Here is a 21,147-nt window from a genome sequence, read left to right as displayed (position 1 = left end):
TCTTTCTTTCTTTCTTTCTTTCTTTCTTTCTTTCTTTCTTTCTTTCTTTCTTTCTTTCTTTCTTTTTTGTCTACCAGAAGTATTCCATAGTCTTTGTGGGAGGCATTGAATTACTTTTTACTAATTACATATGTTCTAAATTTTATCTCTTCTTGTTAGACTTGTTGACTCTTAGGAGTAAGAGGAAGATAACATGCAAGTTTGCATATCATAAATAAGAGAGACCAAAATTACCCAACTGTATCAAGACCTTCTAAAAATAGGGTTGAGTCTTCTACTGACATGCAATTTTAGTTATCTAACCAGAAAAGAATGCTTGCTTTTGTGATGTATGATGTATGATGTATGATGTATGAAAAGGATGCATGTAAATGTGATGTATGAACCTAGTGATAAACATCCCAACAGTCATGGATTTGTTCACTGCATTTCTTAATAACTCAGTAACATTTAATAGTTGGACCAAAGAGGTAGCCTTGTTTTCCTTTCTACTAATGTGTCATTAATTAATAATTAAATGTCTTGCTTTGGGGGCAAGTTTCAATGTGCTCCGTGTTCTGAGATGAATATTTTAATGTTCTTCCTATTTTCTGAGGTTGTTTGAAATTGGCAAATGCTTTGTGTTTTAAATGAAAATTGTGGGATATGGCTCAGCATCACAGTGCCTGCCTGGTGAGCACAAAGTCCTGAGTTTGATTCCTGGTACAGAAAAAAATTGAGGAAACAATGTGATATGTTTTAACTGTTGTGAAGATGAATGTTTTATGGATGAATTGTTAAATATGTTGCTTTGTTTTGGAGATAGAAATTCCTGACATTCCTCACATGTTAAACTCTTAACTAAGTTATTATAATTTAGAGTTGCAAGAGTATGTTAGTGACATCATGCCCTAACATTTTTTCTAGGAACCCAAAGTCTACTGAGGAAAATGTCCTACACAAATTCCTATCGATTACGTTATAACTCTCTTTGCATCATCTTTCAGGTGATGGATTATTCTTTCCTGCATCCTCGTTGATTTTAAGAGATCCTTTCTTACCTTTTCACCAGCTACACCAGCATCTTCAAGATCTGAAACTCTGTCTTCACATTCACTTAAACGGTTTTGCAAGCTTGTGATTGAGAGTTTCATTTCCTCTATATCTCTTTGACTCTGCTTCATGCAATCTATTTCTTTCCTGTATTGCTCAATCAGGGAATCCGTTGTTTTTCTAATCTCCTCTATTTTTTTTTTATCAATATCTTCTTTAGAAGCAGTTAGAAATTCTTTTACTGCAGTATTTTTTTCAGATTGGGTTTCCTGCCTATGTTTCTGTAGTTGTTTCTTTACTTCATCTGCTATGAGTTCTGAGATATAACTCTCTATAAATAACTAGTTAAATGCTACTTAAGTTTTGAGGCTTTGTCTGTTTGCCTGATTCCTACCTGTCTATCTGCTGTTAATCTGCCTCTTATAACTTCACAAGAACATAGAAATATAGTCCTATTTTAACCAATCCAAACAATGGAAATGTATATGGAACAAAATGTATAGTTCTCTTCTTACAACTTGTAACACCCACAGGCTTCCTCAGAAGTAGATGTTTTCTAAATTTCCCTTCTATACATTTAAATCCTCCTTATACTACCTTAATATAATCTGTGAGAAATTATATCTTAGCTCTTCCCTGTTGTAATTAAAACACAAGTGAATTTATTTGTAGTTTTTTTATTATAGCTCCATATATAATTTGCATACAGACCAGGCATTGCACTATCTAATTTATGAAGAGGAAACAGAGTTTAGGTAGTTACCCATGGATCCAGAGTGATTTGTTTCATACTCCAAATGCTGATTAATTGCATAACTGATCTTAAAAGATGAAAATTGGAATTTATATTATATCTTAAGTTTTATATTTGGTATAATTCACATAACTTTTTCGAGTGCTATTGTAAACCATCTCTTTAGCTTGTATATCCTTTTTAATTGGGAAAATATGCACCGTGCAGTAATTGGCTGACATGATAAATATAAATTTGTATGCAGATATATTATGATCAGCTATAGCTACCCAGCTATCTGCATAGTAATTAGAATTCTCTGGTTATTTCTAGTCTTAAGTTCATGAAGGAAATTTTTAAGTCTTTTCCAGTGCTGTGATCACTTCTGATAATGTCTGAGGTAAGCAGCATAGTGTAGTGGATAAGAGCACAGAATCTGAAGCGAGGCTGTCAAGATCCAGAGTTCAGATCTGAATTCTTCTACTTTCTACACATGGAACTATGCCTCAGTGTCTTCATCTGAGAGAGGGAGTTCTGATAGCAGCATATCCTGCAGTGTAACAGCCTACACACCTAGAATATAGAGATCCATCTCTTAGAGATAGTTATATCTTCATCTAATGGATAAATGAGGATTTTTATCTTGATGCTGAAAAGAGAAATCTAACTTAAAAGAAACATTAAACCAAATATTATTTTTGAAAATCACTTCCGGGTGATAATTCTAAATGGAAAAATTCTAAACTGAATATCCTCAACCTAGAGTATATTGTGCTTATATTTGTATGGGATCATAATAAAATAATGTTTTGAAGGGCTGATGAGATGGCTCAGTGGTCTAAAGCACCTACTTAGAAAAAAAAAAATAAAGCACCTACTTAGAACAAGCTTAGCAAAGTACAGGGACTGCGGTTCAATCCCCCAGCACCACATGCCAGCTCGCCCCGCCCCCTGGTGGGCTGAGCTGGCCACACACACACACATAAATAAATAAAAAAAAAATAATGTTTTGAAGGGTCTCTAGTATATTACCAGTATATTTTAGCTAGGTCAAGGTGTCAGCCACAAATTTGAAGGTGTAGAGAAACAAATTAAAATTACTACTTTCGGGCTGGGAAGATAACTCAGTGGCATAAGTGCCTGCCTGGCAAGCACAAAGTCATGAGTTCCATTCCCGGTACCACACATACACACACACACACACACACACACACACACACACACCATAAAATAAAATTAATGCTTTCAAAATGTCCTTTGTACTTAATCTATATGAGTTAGTTTTCTTTAAAATTCAGAGACAGGGAGATAGCTTAGTGGCTTAACTGCCTGCCTGGCAAGAGCGAGGTCTTGAGTTTGATCCTGGGTATCAAAAAAAAAAAATTCTGTATAATACCACTGTTTGGGCAGGTGCTTCATATATGGGCAACAGCCTCAAAGTTAAGTCTTGATGGGGCTGGTGAGATGGCTCAGTGGTCTAAAGTACCTACTTAGAACGAGCTTGGCAAAGCACAGGGACCACGGTTCAATCCCCCAGCACCACATGCCAGCCAGCCCCGCCCCCTGGTGGGATGAGCTGGCCACACACACACACACACACACACACACACACGCATAAATAAAATTAAAAAAAAAAAAGATTTCAGAAGCAAAAAAAAAGTTAAGTCTTGAGAAGGATTAATTGGTGGCCCTTTCATGGGTTATGGTCGCTCTCCATTATAATGCCAAATTCTATTTAACAGTTTAATATATTAAATTACATATTTAATAGATTATTAATTTTTAATGATATTTTAAAAAATTACACAAATAGGGTATTATGCTACTAACACAGGAAATGTACTAAAATCTACTGCAAATATCAGTATTCTCATGGTAGCCAGTGATAAGGAGAGAATTCTTGTGGCACTATGTAACACTGCACTCAGGTCCCAGCCAGTGCAGTAAAAACAGAAATAGGAATGTGAATGGAGTAGGAAAGACAGAAATATGATTAGCCATAAAAGATATGATTATGTACATACACAACCCCCAAACTCTAGCAGTTATTAAATATTTTTGTGTTCATTCATTTATGAAGAGCCCACTGCCTGCATCATTCTGTACCACAGATCACAGAGTTGTCTTCTCATGGTATTTGGCTAAGATTTTCTTCAATATAAAGGCAAGAGTGACTCATCCCCCAAAACGTTAATACTTGAACTTGCAACAAGTCTCCCGCCTCAGCCTCCAGAGTGCTGGGATTACAGTTGTGCACCACCACATCTGGACTAAGTGTTCTTTCTCTCTTTTATAAACGTAGTGCACATTTAAAGGCTGAAAATGAAGGCTCTTGTGTAGAAAATTCCTTGGTACTTTTTTCTTTCAACTGCTAAGTCTGCTTGCCTGATCTTTTCTTGATAATATTTCAAGTTTCAACCCCAACACGTTATCTTACATAAGAAGTCAGCAACTTCTGGTAAAACCATCTCATTAATAATATTTGTCATAATCTTTTAGTCTCCTGAGAAAATGACTAAAGCAGTGCAAATCCCCACAAACTATTTAGCAGATCCTCATTGCCTTCTGATGTTGTAGTTAAGATTTGTCAGGGGCCAATTGTCAGACTCTCATCAGTGATCTCAGAAAACAAAGGCTTCCCCAGAACCCACGCTACTTCAGTGTAGGATGTCTGGGGAGTCTATTGGCTGATACCTCAGATTCTGAGATTTTATTTTAAAATTCTTTTCATTTAAACATCTAGATTGTGAACTTAGAAGAGCTAGTCAATACTCACTTGTCAATGACCATGTCAGTCGATGACAATGACAGTGCCTTATGAACAGTGTGGCCTGTTCTGACCTCATCATTTTAAGCTGTAATAATAATAATTACCATCAGAGACTGTGACATTATTGTAAGACAGTCCTGTTCCAGATAACACACCTAAGTGATCAGCCTAGTCAGCTTTCCTGAAGAAGCTAGTACATTTTGTAACCAGTACATTTAGGCAGGACAATCAGAATATTTCTTGTTAAAAATCTGACTTACAACAGAACCATGATAAGTGGGCAAAGTATGTTATATGTCCCTTTACATATGACATTTTCTGGTTAAATCTTCTCTTCAATGTATTGAGGTCCAAACTGTAGATGTTATACTTTTGGATCAAGAACTCTATTCATCCAGAATTTTGATTTTTTAAAAAATTATTTATTTATTTATTTATTTCGTGCAGGGTTTTGCTATACAGCTTGGACTCATAGTGATCCTCCTGTCTCAGCCTCCCCACTCTGAGATTATAGGCCTGCACCACCACGCCCGGTTTCAGTGGCCTGCTCAGTGCACCCAGGGCTCTGAGGCCAGCATGGCATGCAGTACTGGAGATTGAACCTGGGTCCTTGCGATTTCCAGGCAGGCACTTACATGGTTGAGCTATATTCCAGGCTCTGCTTTTTGTTTTTTTGAGCCAGGATTTCACTTTGTAGTTCAGGTTGGCCTCAATCTCCCTATTTAGCCCAGGCTAGCCTCAAGCTTGCAGTGTTGGGCCAAGGAGGAAGCTCAGCGGCATGTACACCTGTCTGGCAAGCCTAAGGTCCCAAGTTTGATCCCTGGTACCACAAAAAACAAAATAGAAAATTACAACAACAACAGCACAACTTGCAGTGTTCCTCTTGCCTCAACTTCCCCAGTGCTGGGATTTTACTCATGGACCACAGTACTTGCCTTTTATTTTTTAAAATGATTTACTTTTAAATAGCTTTAAGACAGCATTTTCCATTTACAAAGTGCTATCTTTTCCCTGTGCACATGTACAATATTCTAGTATTGAGACTGCCTAGCAATTTAACTTTATAATTGCCACCAAACTTGCTACAGATTTGAGTCCTTCAATATTTTGAAATAGATCAAACACAAAGGAAAAGCCTGCTGTCATTACCTTTCCATTGGAGTGTGACACATGTGTCAGCGGGGGCCTATCTCACCCTGAAGTTCTCACAGGCAGCATGAATCAGACTTGCCACCTCCCATGCTCCTCAGAGCTCATCTCCCTGGAACTCAGCCCTCCTTCCATTCGGTGGCATGGTGATTCTTCCCTTGACATGTGGGTACTTCAGAGCAGCCTTCCCAGGAGCAGCCTTAGGCACTCTGAGACCTCTTCTGGCTGTTTTCTGATGCTTTCAGCACTGCAGACAGCCAACAAAAGACCAGGACCCCTTTGCCAGACGTGAGAACTCACCTGCCTTAAGGATCGCACTTCCTTTCTTTCCATGGCTGCATGGTGCATTTGTTATTATGGGTTCTGCTTAACCCCACTGGAGATCTATGACTAGTTTATGTAGGCTGATCTTTGAGGCCTCATTCTGACCGCCTTGACAGCTTTACATGCCTGTACAGTTTGTACAAATACCATATGGATACATAAAATATGTTGCACAGCCTTCAGTCTTTTGTGAGTGTGAATGTATTTGATGTTGTAAATTTAAATAGTCTAAAGGACACTATGTTTCTGTGTGTGACAGAAGGGATCCATGTGCTACCTACACAGGTCTTTGGATTATTACATTGGAATAGGCAATCTTTGAGGTTGCATCTTTGGGAAGTTGTGAACTGGAGTGTGTTAAGCATCTGTTAAGTATTGAACACATTGTGGTGTTTGTTTTCCTTCTTGACCTCAGCACTAGCCTTTTAAAAGAGCTTGGAGAAGAGTAAGCTTTCACAGACAACACCCACACTTAGAAATGGACCAGTTTTACGTTTGTCCTTAAACTCTAGTTCCCCTCAAACACTGTTGAACCTATTTCTATCCTGAGGCCTTTTTCTGATGTTCTAGACTCAACAGGTCTAATACATATAAAATGATTTGAAGTGACACCAGGATCATATCAGATAGAAGCTAGGAATAGCATTATAATTTCTGCCCTCAGTTGAGCAACTGAGAAAATTTAATTATGTAATACTACGGAATCCAATGTTGTGGAATCAAAGAACTGGAAACAAAAAGAAATGTAGAATCGAGTGTTATGGGGTCAGAGAAAATGAAGTTTTTACTTTAGAAACTTAAAATTATTTTGTATCCCCATGAAATATGTCAGTGACTTTGTGTGCCTACATATATATATGTGTGTGTGTGTGTGTGTGTATTAGTTTGATGTGCAAAGTATTCTGTTGTCTTAAGAGTAATCATTAAATGACAATGATAAGCACTGCTGAAGAAATCAATAATTTCATTTCACTTAGAGTCTCTAGACATATGTCTTGGGTAATAAAAAGCACTGTATGATTACCTTCTGTATTTATTAAGAAAGCCAAGGTTAGTGGGTGCGGTTCACAACAATAGACATGTAGCTTTTTATCTGAATTATGCAGGATTTTGATGTTTAATATGTTTTGTGGACTTGGAAGAACATTTCATTTTCTCAAAGATAGTTGGGCAGAAATAAGACGCCTATTCACTAAAAACATTTTTTTGGTATTGTACGAGAGAAATAAAAGTTTCTAACGCACATTTTCATCTGACAATTAGAACTCTTTGGTTCCTGGTATTTAATAAACTTCAAAATAATAAAATACAAAAAAAGAAAAAACACCCAAAATAATAAAATACAGGGACTGGGGTTGGGTCCTCAGTACCACATGCTGTGCCAGCCGTGCCCCGGTGCACTGAGCTGGCCACAGAGCCTAGGCATGGTGGTACATGCGTGTAACCCCAGTGCTGGAGAGAGAGGCTGAAAACAGGAGGATCACTATGACTCTGAGCTGCGCAGTGAGACCCTATACCAAACACATAAGAAAAAAAAAATAAAATAAAAGCCAATTAAGTTAGATCTGGGACTTAATTCAAGAAAATTATTTCACATTTATGGAATTTGCTCTGTTAGAGAAAAAGAAAAGCACCCCTGGAGGATTATTGAGCTAATTTCTTTGGTGTCACTGAACTGGGCCGAGCAGTCCATATCTTTGCTTTTGGTAGTAATACATTTTCTCTTGCTTCTAAGTTTCTAGGTCACTTATGAAATTGCTCAGTAACATACATTTTTAAAGTACCTGTTACGTGCAAAGCAAGTCGTACTGCTTACTGAAGATCTGAACCTTGTTCAGCAATTTCTAGGAAATATACCATAGAATTAATTTTTACCCCAGTTCAGTACTCAAATATTTGTTAAATTGTAATGAAGTTTCCTCTCTAATAGTCAAACATTTTATTCTTTTTATAACAGTATGTCAGGGTATAACATATACATTTAGTTTTTCATCATTAAAAATTTACATATAGGTAATATATAGTACATACAGGTTGTAAAGTCATTTGTATGTTATTACAATGTTTTATGTGATATACGAAACATTAATTCCAAGATAAACTTGACATTTCTATTGAAAATTGAAATAAAAGTTAGCATTATATGCAAAAATAACAATGGAAGAAAAACTACTAGTGAATTAGTAGTTTCACTTCCACAGACAAGAATTTTAAAATGTTTTAATACTTGCAAGATCAAGTGTACTTCCTTACTGAAAATGATCTGTAATATCTCTTTGTAATTTGAACCTCATTCTTAAAAATCTATGTTAGATTTTCTCTGCAGATCTGTCTTAAGATCACTAAATAATATGTTAGCTAGATATTAATGATAATGATGATGGTTATAATAATAACTTTTGCTCATCATGTCATTTTTTTGATCCCTTTTGTGATATTCTTTAGATTTTCAAGAAAGTGTTTCATTATAAACTAATGTTAGTAGTATAAACTATATTTTGACTTAGGTGTTGGTCTTTCTTTTCTTTTCTTTTCCTTTTTTTTTTTTTTTTTTTTTTGGTGGAACCAGGGATTGATTGAACTCAGGTCCTTGCACTTACCAGGGAAGCGCTTATTCCAGAGCCGTCTCCCTGGCCCTTGATTTAGGTGTTATATATCAACTAGGATAGATTCAAGTGCAAATAAGAAAAAGCTCACTGCATACTTGTGTAAATAAAGAAGGGGCTTTTTGGCTTTCATAAACAGAAAATGCAAATAGGGTGAGCATGAGGTTACACTTCCCTCCCAGGGGCTTATCTAACCAGGACTCAGACTCTTTCACTTTGCTGTACTTTCCACGGCGCTGTCTCTTTCCTGGTCTGGCTTTCATAGTGGACCTAAGATTGGAGCCACGCTTTTCCTTGTTCCCAGTCCAAAGAAGAAAATATATATATGTCCCAGCTTTACAAAAGGGAATCTTGACTTTAGTTCACTGAAGCAGCTTAATTCCTCACGCAGACTTGGGCCTCTCAGTGTATCCAAGAGAATGTAACATGATGATGGGCTTAAATCACTTGCTTATTTTTGTAGACCAAGATGAGGAGAACAGTTCAGCTTCATTAATTGCCAAACAAGTACGCTTTTTGTTCATTTGCTTTAAATTCACCCCAGGAGTGCTAAAAGTAGTCCTAATTTTAGTGACTATCACTAGTACTCTTTGGTTTTTTTCTATCCCATGCAGCTGTGCATTCATGATATATTTAGGGAAATAATTTGAATCATCCTGGCCTGGTGATAATTTTGGGAGCCTTCCTAACCTTATGTGTCATAATGTTAATCCAGAGGAAGAAGTTGCTGGGGAGTATCCCCATGGTGACTAGAGTAGTGTTTGCCAGCCAGTGCTGGGGACTTCAGGAAGGCCTCAGTCAGTTTGATAAGGAATTCTGCTCCAAGGGAAAAAAGTCTAAGTCTTGAAGCTGAATTGTATGTAAGAGAGGAGACTTACTCAGCTGGGCAAGCTAATGTTTAGTCATTTCAAATCCTAATCTATCGCTATGCATTCCCATTTTTCATTGTTGAAGATGGTCCTATAATTTGTTTATATGTTTTCCAGGAGGTATGGAGAGTATGCATAACTGTCTTAGAAATCTGGCCAATAATACTTGGGAGGAAGGACATTATAAACACTTACAGCTGCAGTTTTATAAACTGTCTAGACTATTGCTTCATATAGGGCAATATGCAGAATTCCCTTCCATTCCTTCTTATCAGGGAAGAAATGTGACATTTTCTGATTGAAAAACCCTATGAAGAAAGGTAACGCAGAGCCACAGCTGCTTTGTCATAGTCTTAACTCTTACAACTCAGTATTCTATAGGAAGGAACCCTGAAACGCCTCCTTTGTATCTTACACAGTCCCTTTTGGGGTAGGGGAAGAGATTGCTGAACAATGAACACACTCAACTTCAAGCAGAGGAATCATTTATTTTTAGGGTTTTCAAGTTTGATAGCATTTAACACTTAAGACTGTGATACTTTGAAGGTAATTATCCAGCTATGAATGCCTTTCCTATAAAGAAAGAAGCTGCATGGGGTGAGAGCCCCTAGTGATGAAGTTGGCAACTATACAAGGCCCTCATCATGCGAACCTTACAGAATGTGATGTTAGCTATTGTCACATAGTGAATTTCCACAGCTTGGTGGTTTAAAGCAACAATAAACATTTATTATGGTCACAGATTCTGGTTACCAACAATTCACTGCTATATTAGATGTGCAGTTATGGTTCAAAGTCACTCCTAAAGTTGTCATGAAGGTGTTGACCAGAGCTAAAGTCATCTAGGTTTTTTCCTGGAGGTAGCAAGCCCTGTGGATTTATTACCAGTGGGTTGTGCACTTGGTGCAAGGTGATGCTAGTTGTTAGTGGGGGTCTGAACTCCTTTCCTGTGAGTTTCTGCCAACAGTCATTGTGTTACAGCAGCTTATTTCTTCCAGAGAAGAATGACCCAAAAGAAAGAACAAGGCTGAAGGGTGATGCTGTTGAGGCCCTTCCCCTTAGAAATCACACACTATCTACCTTACCATATCAGTGCCTTAGAAGCAAACTACTAAAAACCCTACCATAAAAAGAGGGGAATTAGGCTATACTTTTTGAAGGGAAATGTGCGAAAGTATGTGCAGTCATATATTCAAACCACTGTTGGCCATAAACAGTGTGGTCTACTTTATTCGCTTAGAGTCTGGTCTACTTTATTCACTTATCTGTTTTTAAAAGATTACTGAGCATCTACTATGTGCAAAGCATTTCTATAGACATGGAATAAACACACTCAAAAGAATGACTCTGTGTTGAGGCCTGAAAGATAAGAAGGATCAGAGAAAACTTTCCAAGCACCTCTGCCTCTCCTGCACCACTCATTGATTTCTCCTCTACTTAATATCTGGCTGGTCTACTTGGCAACTGTACCTTTGGTAGGTTAATAGTTTCTCAAACTTTCTGTTTAGTTGGAACTGAATTTTTCATCTAGGAAAATAGGGCGATTCTTTTCAGTCATTGAAGTATAATTGCTGAGGCCAGCAACACAGGACTAAAAGTAAGAGTAAATAAAAAATGAGTAATTTACAGAGATATTAATTTACAAACCATTTAAAGTTTTCATAAACTTTAGTTCCCTATTCTGATTTCAGGGTAGTGTGTTTCAAGAAGGTGATTTAGCTTGTATTTGTTCTGCCAAAGTATCTAAGGTTAGCTTTAGCTGGTTAATAATGTTATAATATATTGCAGTTTTCTCTGCATCCATCTGGCTAAGAGACCTTTTTTAAATTTTATGATCTCTAGGAATGGTTTTCAAATGTATTCTTTTCCCCTCCCTCTACCACTTTAACTCACCTCAAACTTTTGTGAGTCCCAGGACAAGAGGGCAAAAACTATTCTGTTTTAAAATATTTTATTTATTTATTTATCTATCTATTTGGTACAGAGTCTCACTGTGCACCTCAGACTCGTAGTGATCCTTCTGTCTCAGTCTCCCTAGTGATGAGATTACAGGCATGCACTACCACACCCGATTTTGTTGGCCGGCTTGGTGCCGGGCTGGCATAGAATGCAGCACCAGTAACTGAACCTGGGTCTTTGTGCTTGCTAGGGAGGTGCTTAGGCCGCCAAGCTATCTCCCTAGCCCAGCAAAACTATTCTTAAAACCAGAAGCTACAGATCTGGCCAACATACTGCTAAATAAGCATGTTCTACATTTATTTTGTAACAACCTGACAGGTCCACATTTGGACATCCCAGGTACCTGCCGGCCCACCCAGGCCAGTGGTCAGGGAAGAGCTGCTCCTGGGGACCCTGGCCCACATCAGTCCATCTTGTCCTCCTGTCCTTGGCTCCACCATGCCTCACGGGCATCAGATGTGGTGATAGGGACACGCAGCTCACATCTGTTCAAGCTCTCTTCACCTTCACTTCTGCCCTCCCTGGGAAACTACTCGTGGCCAGTGCATTTGATTCCTGCTGCTGTTGCAACAAAAGCTACAAATTCAGTGGCTGAACACAACGGAGTCATTCTCTCAAAGTTTTGGAAATTTAGCGTTAAAGGCAAGTTTTTGTCACTACTTTTCCCTTCTTGGGGTTTAGGTAAGAACTCATTTCCCTACTGCCAGAGCTTGAGTGGCTCTTCCTGTGTGCAGCGTGTATCTTTTTTCTTCTTCTTGAACAATTTTGCTTCTTCTTTTACTTTTAAATGTATGATAAACTTCCAAGTTCATTAATTGTTGTGACAAGTCCTTTGAATAAGAAAAGAGCCTGGAACCCCTGGATACCACACTATCTTGATGGCAGGAGCATTTCGTCTCCTCCCTGACATCTTCTACAGACTCTTGTAGTCCCTTTGTAGTAGAGCCAACTTGAATATCCCAGGATAGTACTTGCCTCAGGATCTTTAACTTCATCCATCTATAAAGTTCCTTTTGTTACATAACGTAGAATTTATAGGTTCCAGAGATTAGGACATCAGTATGTATGACAGCCGTTATTTACCTGACCAAAGGACACTTGAGAAATTGACAGGAAGAAGTTTAAGCAAGCGCTGGAACCACATATGAGAACAGGGATTCTGGACAGCCAGATGCCTGGGGTGTGGCCTGGAAGTTGGGGAGTTGTGGGGCCAAGGTAGGCCTGTCTCCTTCATCCACAGAATTCTCTGCCCTGCTCAGTCAAAGGGCATCCTTCTGTAGCTCAAGACCCAAGGCCAAGGCATTTACAGGCAGAGCCTTAGGGACAGAAATCGTAGCCCCGCTGATCTGGCAGCCATTGCCTATGTCCTCTCCTCCTCATCTGTCTACAGGATTCTACCAGAGGAAACACGGGAGCAAACTGTGGTACTCTGTTAGAAGTTCTTTTTCTTTTATTGCACCCTGGCCTTTTTACTTGTCATGAACAATCTCCATTTCACACCCACTCATTGTCTGTAGCCACCTTCCCCTGGCTTTTCCTTACTTTGAATCTCTAATTCCATCCTTCCTCCACCTCTTCAGTGTTCCTAAAATACACAACATTTCACCTGCTTGCTATGTTTTTTAGAAATACACTATCCAGCTAGCAAGTGATTCATGAATGCTACAACATTCTTAATTTATTCTTCTTAAAATAACATTTCCTTTCGAGTTTTAGATTTTCTTCCACCATTTGAAGCCTGCAGATTTTCTTTCATAATCAAAATTTAAATTATTTTCCTTAATCAACTTGTATATTTCTTAATACCTTGTTGGATCTTTGTGGAACGGTTTCATACTTACTCATTAGGGTATTTATTTCAATGAAGTATTTCAAAAAACTGTTTTTCTCATCTTTTAAATTTTTAAAAATGTTGAACATTTGCCTAGGTGTTTAATTTTTCTCATTAATGCATGGAGAGTTTAAGGGAATTACTTATATTTAAGACTGATATGGTTTTGAAAAAAATTGCTAGTTTTTTAGAGTTTGTGAATTATTATACATTACTTTAAAGATACTTTTTTGTGGTGTTTTTCTTAATGGAGATTATATATTTCTAGGGCTTGCTGTAGTATGTCCTCCATAAGGATGTGTGTGTCTGTATTTCACTCTCTCCTGGTGAGGCCACAAATTTGGGTGGCTGGATTTTATTTAAAAATTGAGCAAATGTCAGAATGAATGATCAAATTTCACATGGCTTTAAGAAGTAATATAAAAACGTCATGTGCAAACCATGATACTACAATCAGAACCCTGAAATACAGATTTTCTTTTTTTCATTTTCAATCCAATTTAAGTCTCTCCTACTGTATTTTGGTATGAATGGTGCTCTAACTAACTTGTGTATATTGAGACAACTAGGTTTATTTAAATAGCTTATGCACTTGTAAGTACAGAAGGCATTGTGTACATATCATTTTATTTTTTTTATTTTTATTTTTTTGGCAGAACTGGGGATTGAACTCAGGCCCTTGTCTTGCCAGGGTACATATCATTTTATATAGGTACGATATATAGTTATGACTATGTACTGTATAGATAGAATGATGCTAAATATCTTGGTTTGACTGTATTAAGTGATGGGTAATGTGACTCTGGTACTGGAGTAAAAACACCATGTGAGGGAAATGTCCCTTTATTGTCCTTTTCTCCTCCTTTCTTAGGAGTTGTAGGAATTGATCCCCTGTGGCCTGGAATTGTAATGTAAATATTTGTATATGGTTGTATGTTACACAGCCTCACCATTTCAAAGGTGATGTTCTTTTTCCTTGTTCTTTATTCTTCCCTGGTTTAAACATTACAGATGATGGCGATGTCATCTTTTTTATTGTTTCTCTTCAGAATGGCTTCACTCCTTTATACATGGCAGCCCAGGAGAACCACATCGATGTTGTAAAATATTTGTTGGAAAATGGCGCTAATCAGAGCACTGCTACTGAGGTAAAACTGTCTGCCCTGGTCTTGACTAATTAAATCTTAATGTTATGTTCTTTATACCAGTTACAAACAACTGCCATTATTTTGTCTAAAATATTCTAGGAATGTTTACATCTCCATTATAATCCACAATAATGTCTATAAACGCGTAACCCAGACTTGTGTATGCCCTTCCAGGCGTTTATGCCTGCAATGTAGATTCCTCACCATTTATTCTTAAATGAAATCATGCTTCTCTCAATTTGGCATACTTCATAGTTCTTGCTGTTTTTATTCCATCCTAAAATTAGACTGCAGTAATTCCTACCAGTCTCTTTTCATCAATATTTTATTTTGTTACCATCCAATAAAATTCCTTGAAGGAACCATATCTAGCCATCAGAAATAATGCATATGTATTTTTATTGACATGCTGTCCTGATGAACAGACTGCTAGCATTGCCATTCACTTTAAAGCCCAAATTACAACACAGTGTATATGATGATGACAGCTGAATAAAAGACATCAGTCCAGTTTCATAGTGTTCAGGACATCTAGACATAAGGGGCTGGCGATGGCAGGGACTCTTAGAACATCACTTTCCATTTCTACACATGTCCATCTCATAAGCAGAACTTGTTTTGTATTTTCTATCTCATTTTTGATTAAGTAGATTCAAGAGCAAACCCAAAGATTGTATAGGGCAGTGATTTCTGAGTGACGTTCCAGAAGCCACTGGCCTTGGAGAAAGTACTTTTGGGTCCACTTGAAGGCTGGGAGTGGTGAGTGGGGAGAGTACAGAGAGAGAGAGAGTGAGCTCTGTGGAAACACACCCTTTCTTATCTCTGGCATTGCTTTTTCCTACTTCATATTCTGTGTCCCCCTTCATACAATTGTAGAACTTCATGGCAGGTATGAAAAACGACCGATAGATGCTTGTAACCAAAAAAGCATCTTAATTTTTTGATAAGTGTAGATTTCTTCTCAGACGACGACTTTGTGAGCAGAATAAACGTGAACATGATTCTACATGAATTGGGGTCTTTAAAATCTGTTCATCAGTTTCCAGTGTTTTTGGGAGAAAACTTTTGGTCAAACTAACAGTAATCATTCTCTGACAGTGAATTCTCATTAATTAAACAAAAAACTAATGAGACCGAGACCATACTTCCAGCCATGTCTGCAAAACACAATTGCCTGGTCTGAAATGACCTCATTTTCACTCTTCACTCTTGCCATATGAATGAATGCAATGTGATTTTTTATGATTTGGGACCTTTTTACTTCCCAGAGATACTAATTCTGTCCATAAGTAGCATGTAAATGTTTCAGGTAGAGCTTTGGCAACGGAGACTATATCTCTTACACATGCACCAGAATGAGTAACTCCTATTGTATTCTCTTTCCTTGAAAGTGGAATCATTTTCCAGATGAGACCTTTCCACCTGAATTCTTTCTTCAGTGAGTAGATGACTCCTGGCTCCTTTGATCTAGACCTTTGTAGCATTTCAGTAAAGCTCCCAAAATAGCCCTCATGGCCCAGGTAGGGGACATGTGACACTGAGATGTGCAGAAACTTAAAACCCCCATTGATTTCCACACCAAAATGCTACCTTTGCAGATAAATCATCTGAAGTTTTGGATTCAAGCTTCCACATATGTATACCTTGTTTCATTTAAAAAATTGTTTAAGTAACTAAAATTGATTTTTTCGTGATTGGATGTGTATAAACTTAATTAAAGCCACACCATCAATCCTAATTGTTATAAAGATCCATGCATATGGGCAAACTTCTGCATATTTCTTTTTAAGTATATCATTCTATAAAACACACACATTTTTATTATAAAAGTATGTAATTGGTTGCAATTTGCATTATATGCTGTATGTCTAAATAGCTCTAGTGTGAAAAAATGACTTACATCATAGTCAGTTTAAAAATCAGATAATCGTACTGACCTTTAACATGGATTTCCTTCTCCTAGGTATAGTTAAGATACTTGAAGTAATCACTCCAGATATTTTGCCTTCTTTATAAAATACAGATTTAAATGAAATATGCCTAGTGGAGAACTCAATTAAATTTTCTGAAGGGGGCTCTCTGTCCCTCAGGTACTTTTTTTTATGGATCTTCTTCTTTTTATGGATTTTCTTCTTGAATGTTACCAAAATTGAAGGCTAAAATCTTTTTAATGAGGTCCTATTCTGAGAGCAAACACTTCTGTAAAAAAAAAATAAGTTCACACTTTTCATATAAATTACTGCAGTATTTCAGGGATAGAATTAAATATGCATATGATAATGAGTGCATTCCTCATTCACAGAGGATTTAGTTTATATCAAGCAAGATTCTAAATGTAAGCTTCTCTTTTTCTTCTGAACCCACAACGAGCTTTACTCTTTCATTCTGGTAAGTATTTTGGTATATTGGAAATGCAAATCTTGTTGAAAGGTAAAACTTAAACTCTCATTGGAGTTGGTCCTATATATATGATAGGATATGCTTGAGGAAAATTACTTTTTCTCTATGATCTTCAGTAACCATTTTAAATATTACTATTGAAAATAAATTGAGTAGGTATGCTGTAGAAAATTACCTGTCTCTAGAATGTCAACTTTAGAGGTGTATCTGATGACTGTCATCTCTTCACTTGTAAGATTTATTTTCAAACTTTTGGAGATCAAGGAGTGTTTTACACAAATAGAGCCTAGAATATATATATTATATAATAATAATATATATATATATTCTTCTACCTTTGCATTAATTGTTCTGCAATATCATTTATTTAGCTCTCCCTTTTGGTACTGAAAAATTGATTGTTAGCATTATAAATCTTATGAAATTTTGTATTTAAATGATCTTAATAATATAAAATGTAACTAAGTATAAAATTAATTATTTGTCTAATTTTAGCAAAGTTTTAGGTTATATTATGTTCCAAACACCCAAAACTAGACTAGTAGCATCTCTTTCTACTTGTAGTAATTATCATTTTTTTAAAATCAATGCAGAAACATTGAGCAACTTATATAGTTGATCATATATTTTACTTTTATGTGTTGGTTACCATATTTTAGATTCCCAATTGACTGGACTTCCATTATTTCTACTCTTTCATTTTTTCCTTTACATAAACAGGCATTACTTAGGGTTTGTTCTCATTTTTACTTTCCAATTATAAACATGCAGTTTGTTACATTATTGTTTTGAATTGATCTCATCCTATCTGTAATATGTTTTGTTAGGATGAAGTATAAAATGTACAGAATAGAGGGCCGGGGAGACAGCTCAGTAGAATAAGCACCTGCCTGGCAAGTGAAGGGTCCTGATTTCAATCCCTGGTACTGAAAAAAAAATACAGAATAGAAATTTTAAATTAGGAATTAGTAAAGTAACCTGACTGAACTAGTCTACAGACTGACAAATGACTGACATTACTTTCTCTTGTTTGTCAGTCTTATTACTTTAAAATTTAGAGGCACTATCTCAAACAGATGAATGAATGAAGAAAATATGATCCATATTACACAGTTAAAAAGAAGGATAAATTTGATCCTTCATAGGAAAATGGATAGATCTTGAGACCGTTGTGCCAAATGAAATAATAATAATGAGGTTAAACAGCTAAATACTGCGTGGTTTCTCTTATGTGAGAAACCATAAGTATGTATATAATTTAAAGAACATAAAATAAAAAAAATAGTTAAAAGTTAAAAAGTGCAAAGGCTGCATTACTTGGAGCTGAGTTACAAACATCCACAAGTGAACAGAGCTGTTTCTGTCCTGTCCACCAGGATGGCTTCACGCCCCTCGCTGTAGCGCTCCAGCAAGGCCACAACCAGGCGGTGGCCATCCTCCTGGAGAATGACACCAAAGGCAAAGTTAGGCTGCCAGCTCTGCACATTGCAGCTCGGAAAGATGACACCAAGTCTGCTGCTCTCCTGCTTCAGAATGATCACAACGCCGATGTCCAATCCAAGGTAAGAGCTGAATGCATTTGGGGGAGGAGCTCCCAGCTGCCCGGTTCCACTCGGGGATGCTCAAGAAGTAGGCCACGGTGATAATGCAAAATCACTTCCGGTCACAGAAGGAGATCCATTCCTTGCAGAGGTATTTCAGGACAAAGGGGACTGTCTGTTGGGAATAGTAACAAAACAGTTAAATACAAGATGATTTCTTTAGTGAGTGAGGCTCAGCTATTGAATGATTTGCCTCTTTATTGTTTGTATTCATATATAATAGGAAAATAATTAGAAAGACAGAATTGCACTCTATAGTGTTGCAGGATTCCTTTCTCAGCTGACTGCGTTTGGCATGTTGGAGTAGGGCACCCAATGGCAGTGAGTAGATTGATTGTTTCCTCCTTTTTCACTGTATAATATCTTCCCTCTTCTTCCCACACAACACTGCTTCAGATGATGGTGAATAGGACGACTGAGGTACAGTATTGTGGCTATACCAGCACTTATCTTGCTTTTATTTATTTTAGCCTTTGCCCAGTTAGAATAAATGTGCACTAATTCATACTAATGATTAAAAGTTTCATTAATGGGGAATTACTGGAAAATTTTTCCCATAATTAAAGAAAACTGGTAATTCATATCTATTCAGTGCAATCTATATTTGAAGTATTATTAAATCACTGAAACTTTTTAGTTTGTAAGAATAGAGCATGAAATAAAATACTTCCTTAATGTGTATTTTAAAGAGTGACCTTTATTCTTAATTTTTAAAATAATTTTATTGAGAAGCAAATATCAATGAGACAGTTTCACAACCGATTACTGGCACATTTTCAATAATTAATACATTGCATATTGTTGTCTTAGTGGTTATTCATTGCACAAAATGCAGACTTGATATCCTGTCTCAAACACTATTGTAACAAACCTCTCTATTCATTGAATTAAGAGAATGGAGTTGTATATCTATTCTATTTTGAGTATACAGATACAAAAGGGTCATTCATTTCTATCCCACTATTTTGGTTAGTTTTGTCAGAGATATTCTTAATTTTTGCAAAGCATGGATATGGTCTTGTTTTCCTAATGAGAGTTCTCAGGTTAGAGTTTAGGCAAGTGAATGGGTGTTGTGGGACACACCTGTAATCCCAGTATTAAGGTGGCTGAGGCAGAAGGATCACTGTGAGTTTAAGGCCAAACTGGGCTACATAATGAATTCAAGGCCAACCTGCCCTACAAAGCCAGACCTTGTCTCAAAAAAGCAAATAAATAAATGAAAATTAGGAAGATTTTTCTGTTATTGTGTTTCATCTTTTTGTCTAATATAGTTGCTGCTTTTTTCTTCCTGTTTGCCATCAATAATAACACTGAGCATACCGTGCACACAGCAGTTTTTTTTTCTCATAAATCTTGAAATACTTGCCATTAACTCATTCTTCTCATACTAAATGAGGTCATATCCATCAGTGAGAACATTAGATTCAGAAGCCTCTCAGGTTGACTGCATCCGCAGTATGTGTGGTCTCTCCTTGGCCACTGTGGCATTAAGCCACTAATACAAACGTTACTGAAAGTACATTATGAAAACTAACCTATGCACCAAGGAAAGTGACTGTCACATAGATGGATTTTTGCTTCAGAGAAGGAGTTTTAAAAAAATTTTATTTGCAGTGCTGTGAATTAAACCAAGGGCCTTTAAACCAAACTATCCCCCAGCCATTTTAGTTGAGTTGAGTTGAGTTGAGTTTGAGACAGGGTCAGTATAAATCACTAAATTTTGCAGAGTGGGCTGGAACTTGCTGTCCTCCTGCTTCAACCTCCCAGAGTGCTGAGATTACAGGTGTTCCTCACTACTCTGGCATTATGAGGGGGTTCTTATTTGATCACCATCATGTGGACTTGTGGAACTATGGAATTTTGAGCATTCATACTTAGTATTCACTGAGAGTGTTGTATTTCTGTAATTATTATCTTCTTGAACACATCTTCTGAGATGACATATTAGAACTATCTATGTCACTAAGTTCATATCTATGCATGGAACCTAGAAAGTTGCAACCCAACAATTTGGTAAAATTAGGGCATACTGGGACAGTATAAATTGATTTTCATTACTGGTTTTAATACCTTTAGCTTTTGGGGTGCTCCTTGGTTATTGTTCATGGTACATTTTTTAAAGCAATATTGGCTATCAGGTTTGCCTTTGAAGGCTATTATTGAAATGGATTCAGATGGACTTAAAAATATTTGTCTGAAGACAATGGAGTATCATTGGAAAGCTTTTGTCTATAATCCAGGGAGGGGTACATTCTGCCTCTGGCCTCGCTGTTAATTAGGGAAGAGTTCTCAGAAAGCATTTGTTCATCTTGCTGTTGACCTAAGAGTCATGGTCTCAGGCATCAACAAGGATGGTCCATAAAGGTGTCAGATAATAAATTAGCTTATTTTGGTAAATAAGAAAAATGGAAGGGTCCTCAGAGTAGACTTACATGCAGCCAAGTATTGACCCAAGTTTCAAAGTCGGAGGCATGACCATGGAGGGTTAGTCAGGACATGTCAGATAATCAGTTTAATTTTGCAAATGATAAAAATATCACTATTATACTTGAATAATTTGGAAATGAGTCACCAGCAATCAAAATTTTTTTCTCTTCAAATTAAGCTATAGCTGGTGTAATAGGCACACATTCACTTCTCAGACCAAAAAGCTACAACTCTTGTTGCACAGGTCCTGCTTTACCTTGGTCTTAACCATCCAGTAGAAAAGTATGAAGACAAAATA

General features: G+C 36.9%; 1 protein-coding gene across 35 annotated transcripts in view; it reads left to right on the top strand.

The window, feature by feature from the left end:
• Nucleotides 1-21,147, top strand: part of Ank2 (ankyrin 2) — a 370,586-nt gene that overhangs the window by 206,258 nt on the left and 143,181 nt on the right. For 27 of the 35 annotated variants that reach the window (XM_004626671.2, XM_023710116.1, XM_023710124.1 and 24 more), the window contains exons 5-7: nt 14,323-14,421; nt 18,198-18,383; nt 18,819-18,842. In XM_004626671.2, coding sequence (XP_004626728.1) covers nt 14,323-14,421; nt 18,198-18,383; nt 18,819-18,842 — 309 coding nt within the window. The remainder of the gene's footprint in view (nt 1-14,322; nt 14,422-18,197; nt 18,384-18,818; nt 18,843-21,147) is intronic. The other 8 variants (XM_023710115.1, XM_023710121.1, XM_023710112.1 and 5 more) reach the window with 1 other exon arrangement.

Source organism: Octodon degus, unplaced genomic scaffold, assembly GCF_000260255.1.
Source record: "Octodon degus isolate 3935 unplaced genomic scaffold, OctDeg1.0 scaffold00016, whole genome shotgun sequence".
Lineage (NCBI taxonomy): Eukaryota > Metazoa > Chordata > Mammalia > Rodentia > Octodontidae > Octodon > Octodon degus.
Note: the sequence above shows the minus strand (reverse complement) of the source record. Positions and strands in the feature narration are given on the sequence as shown.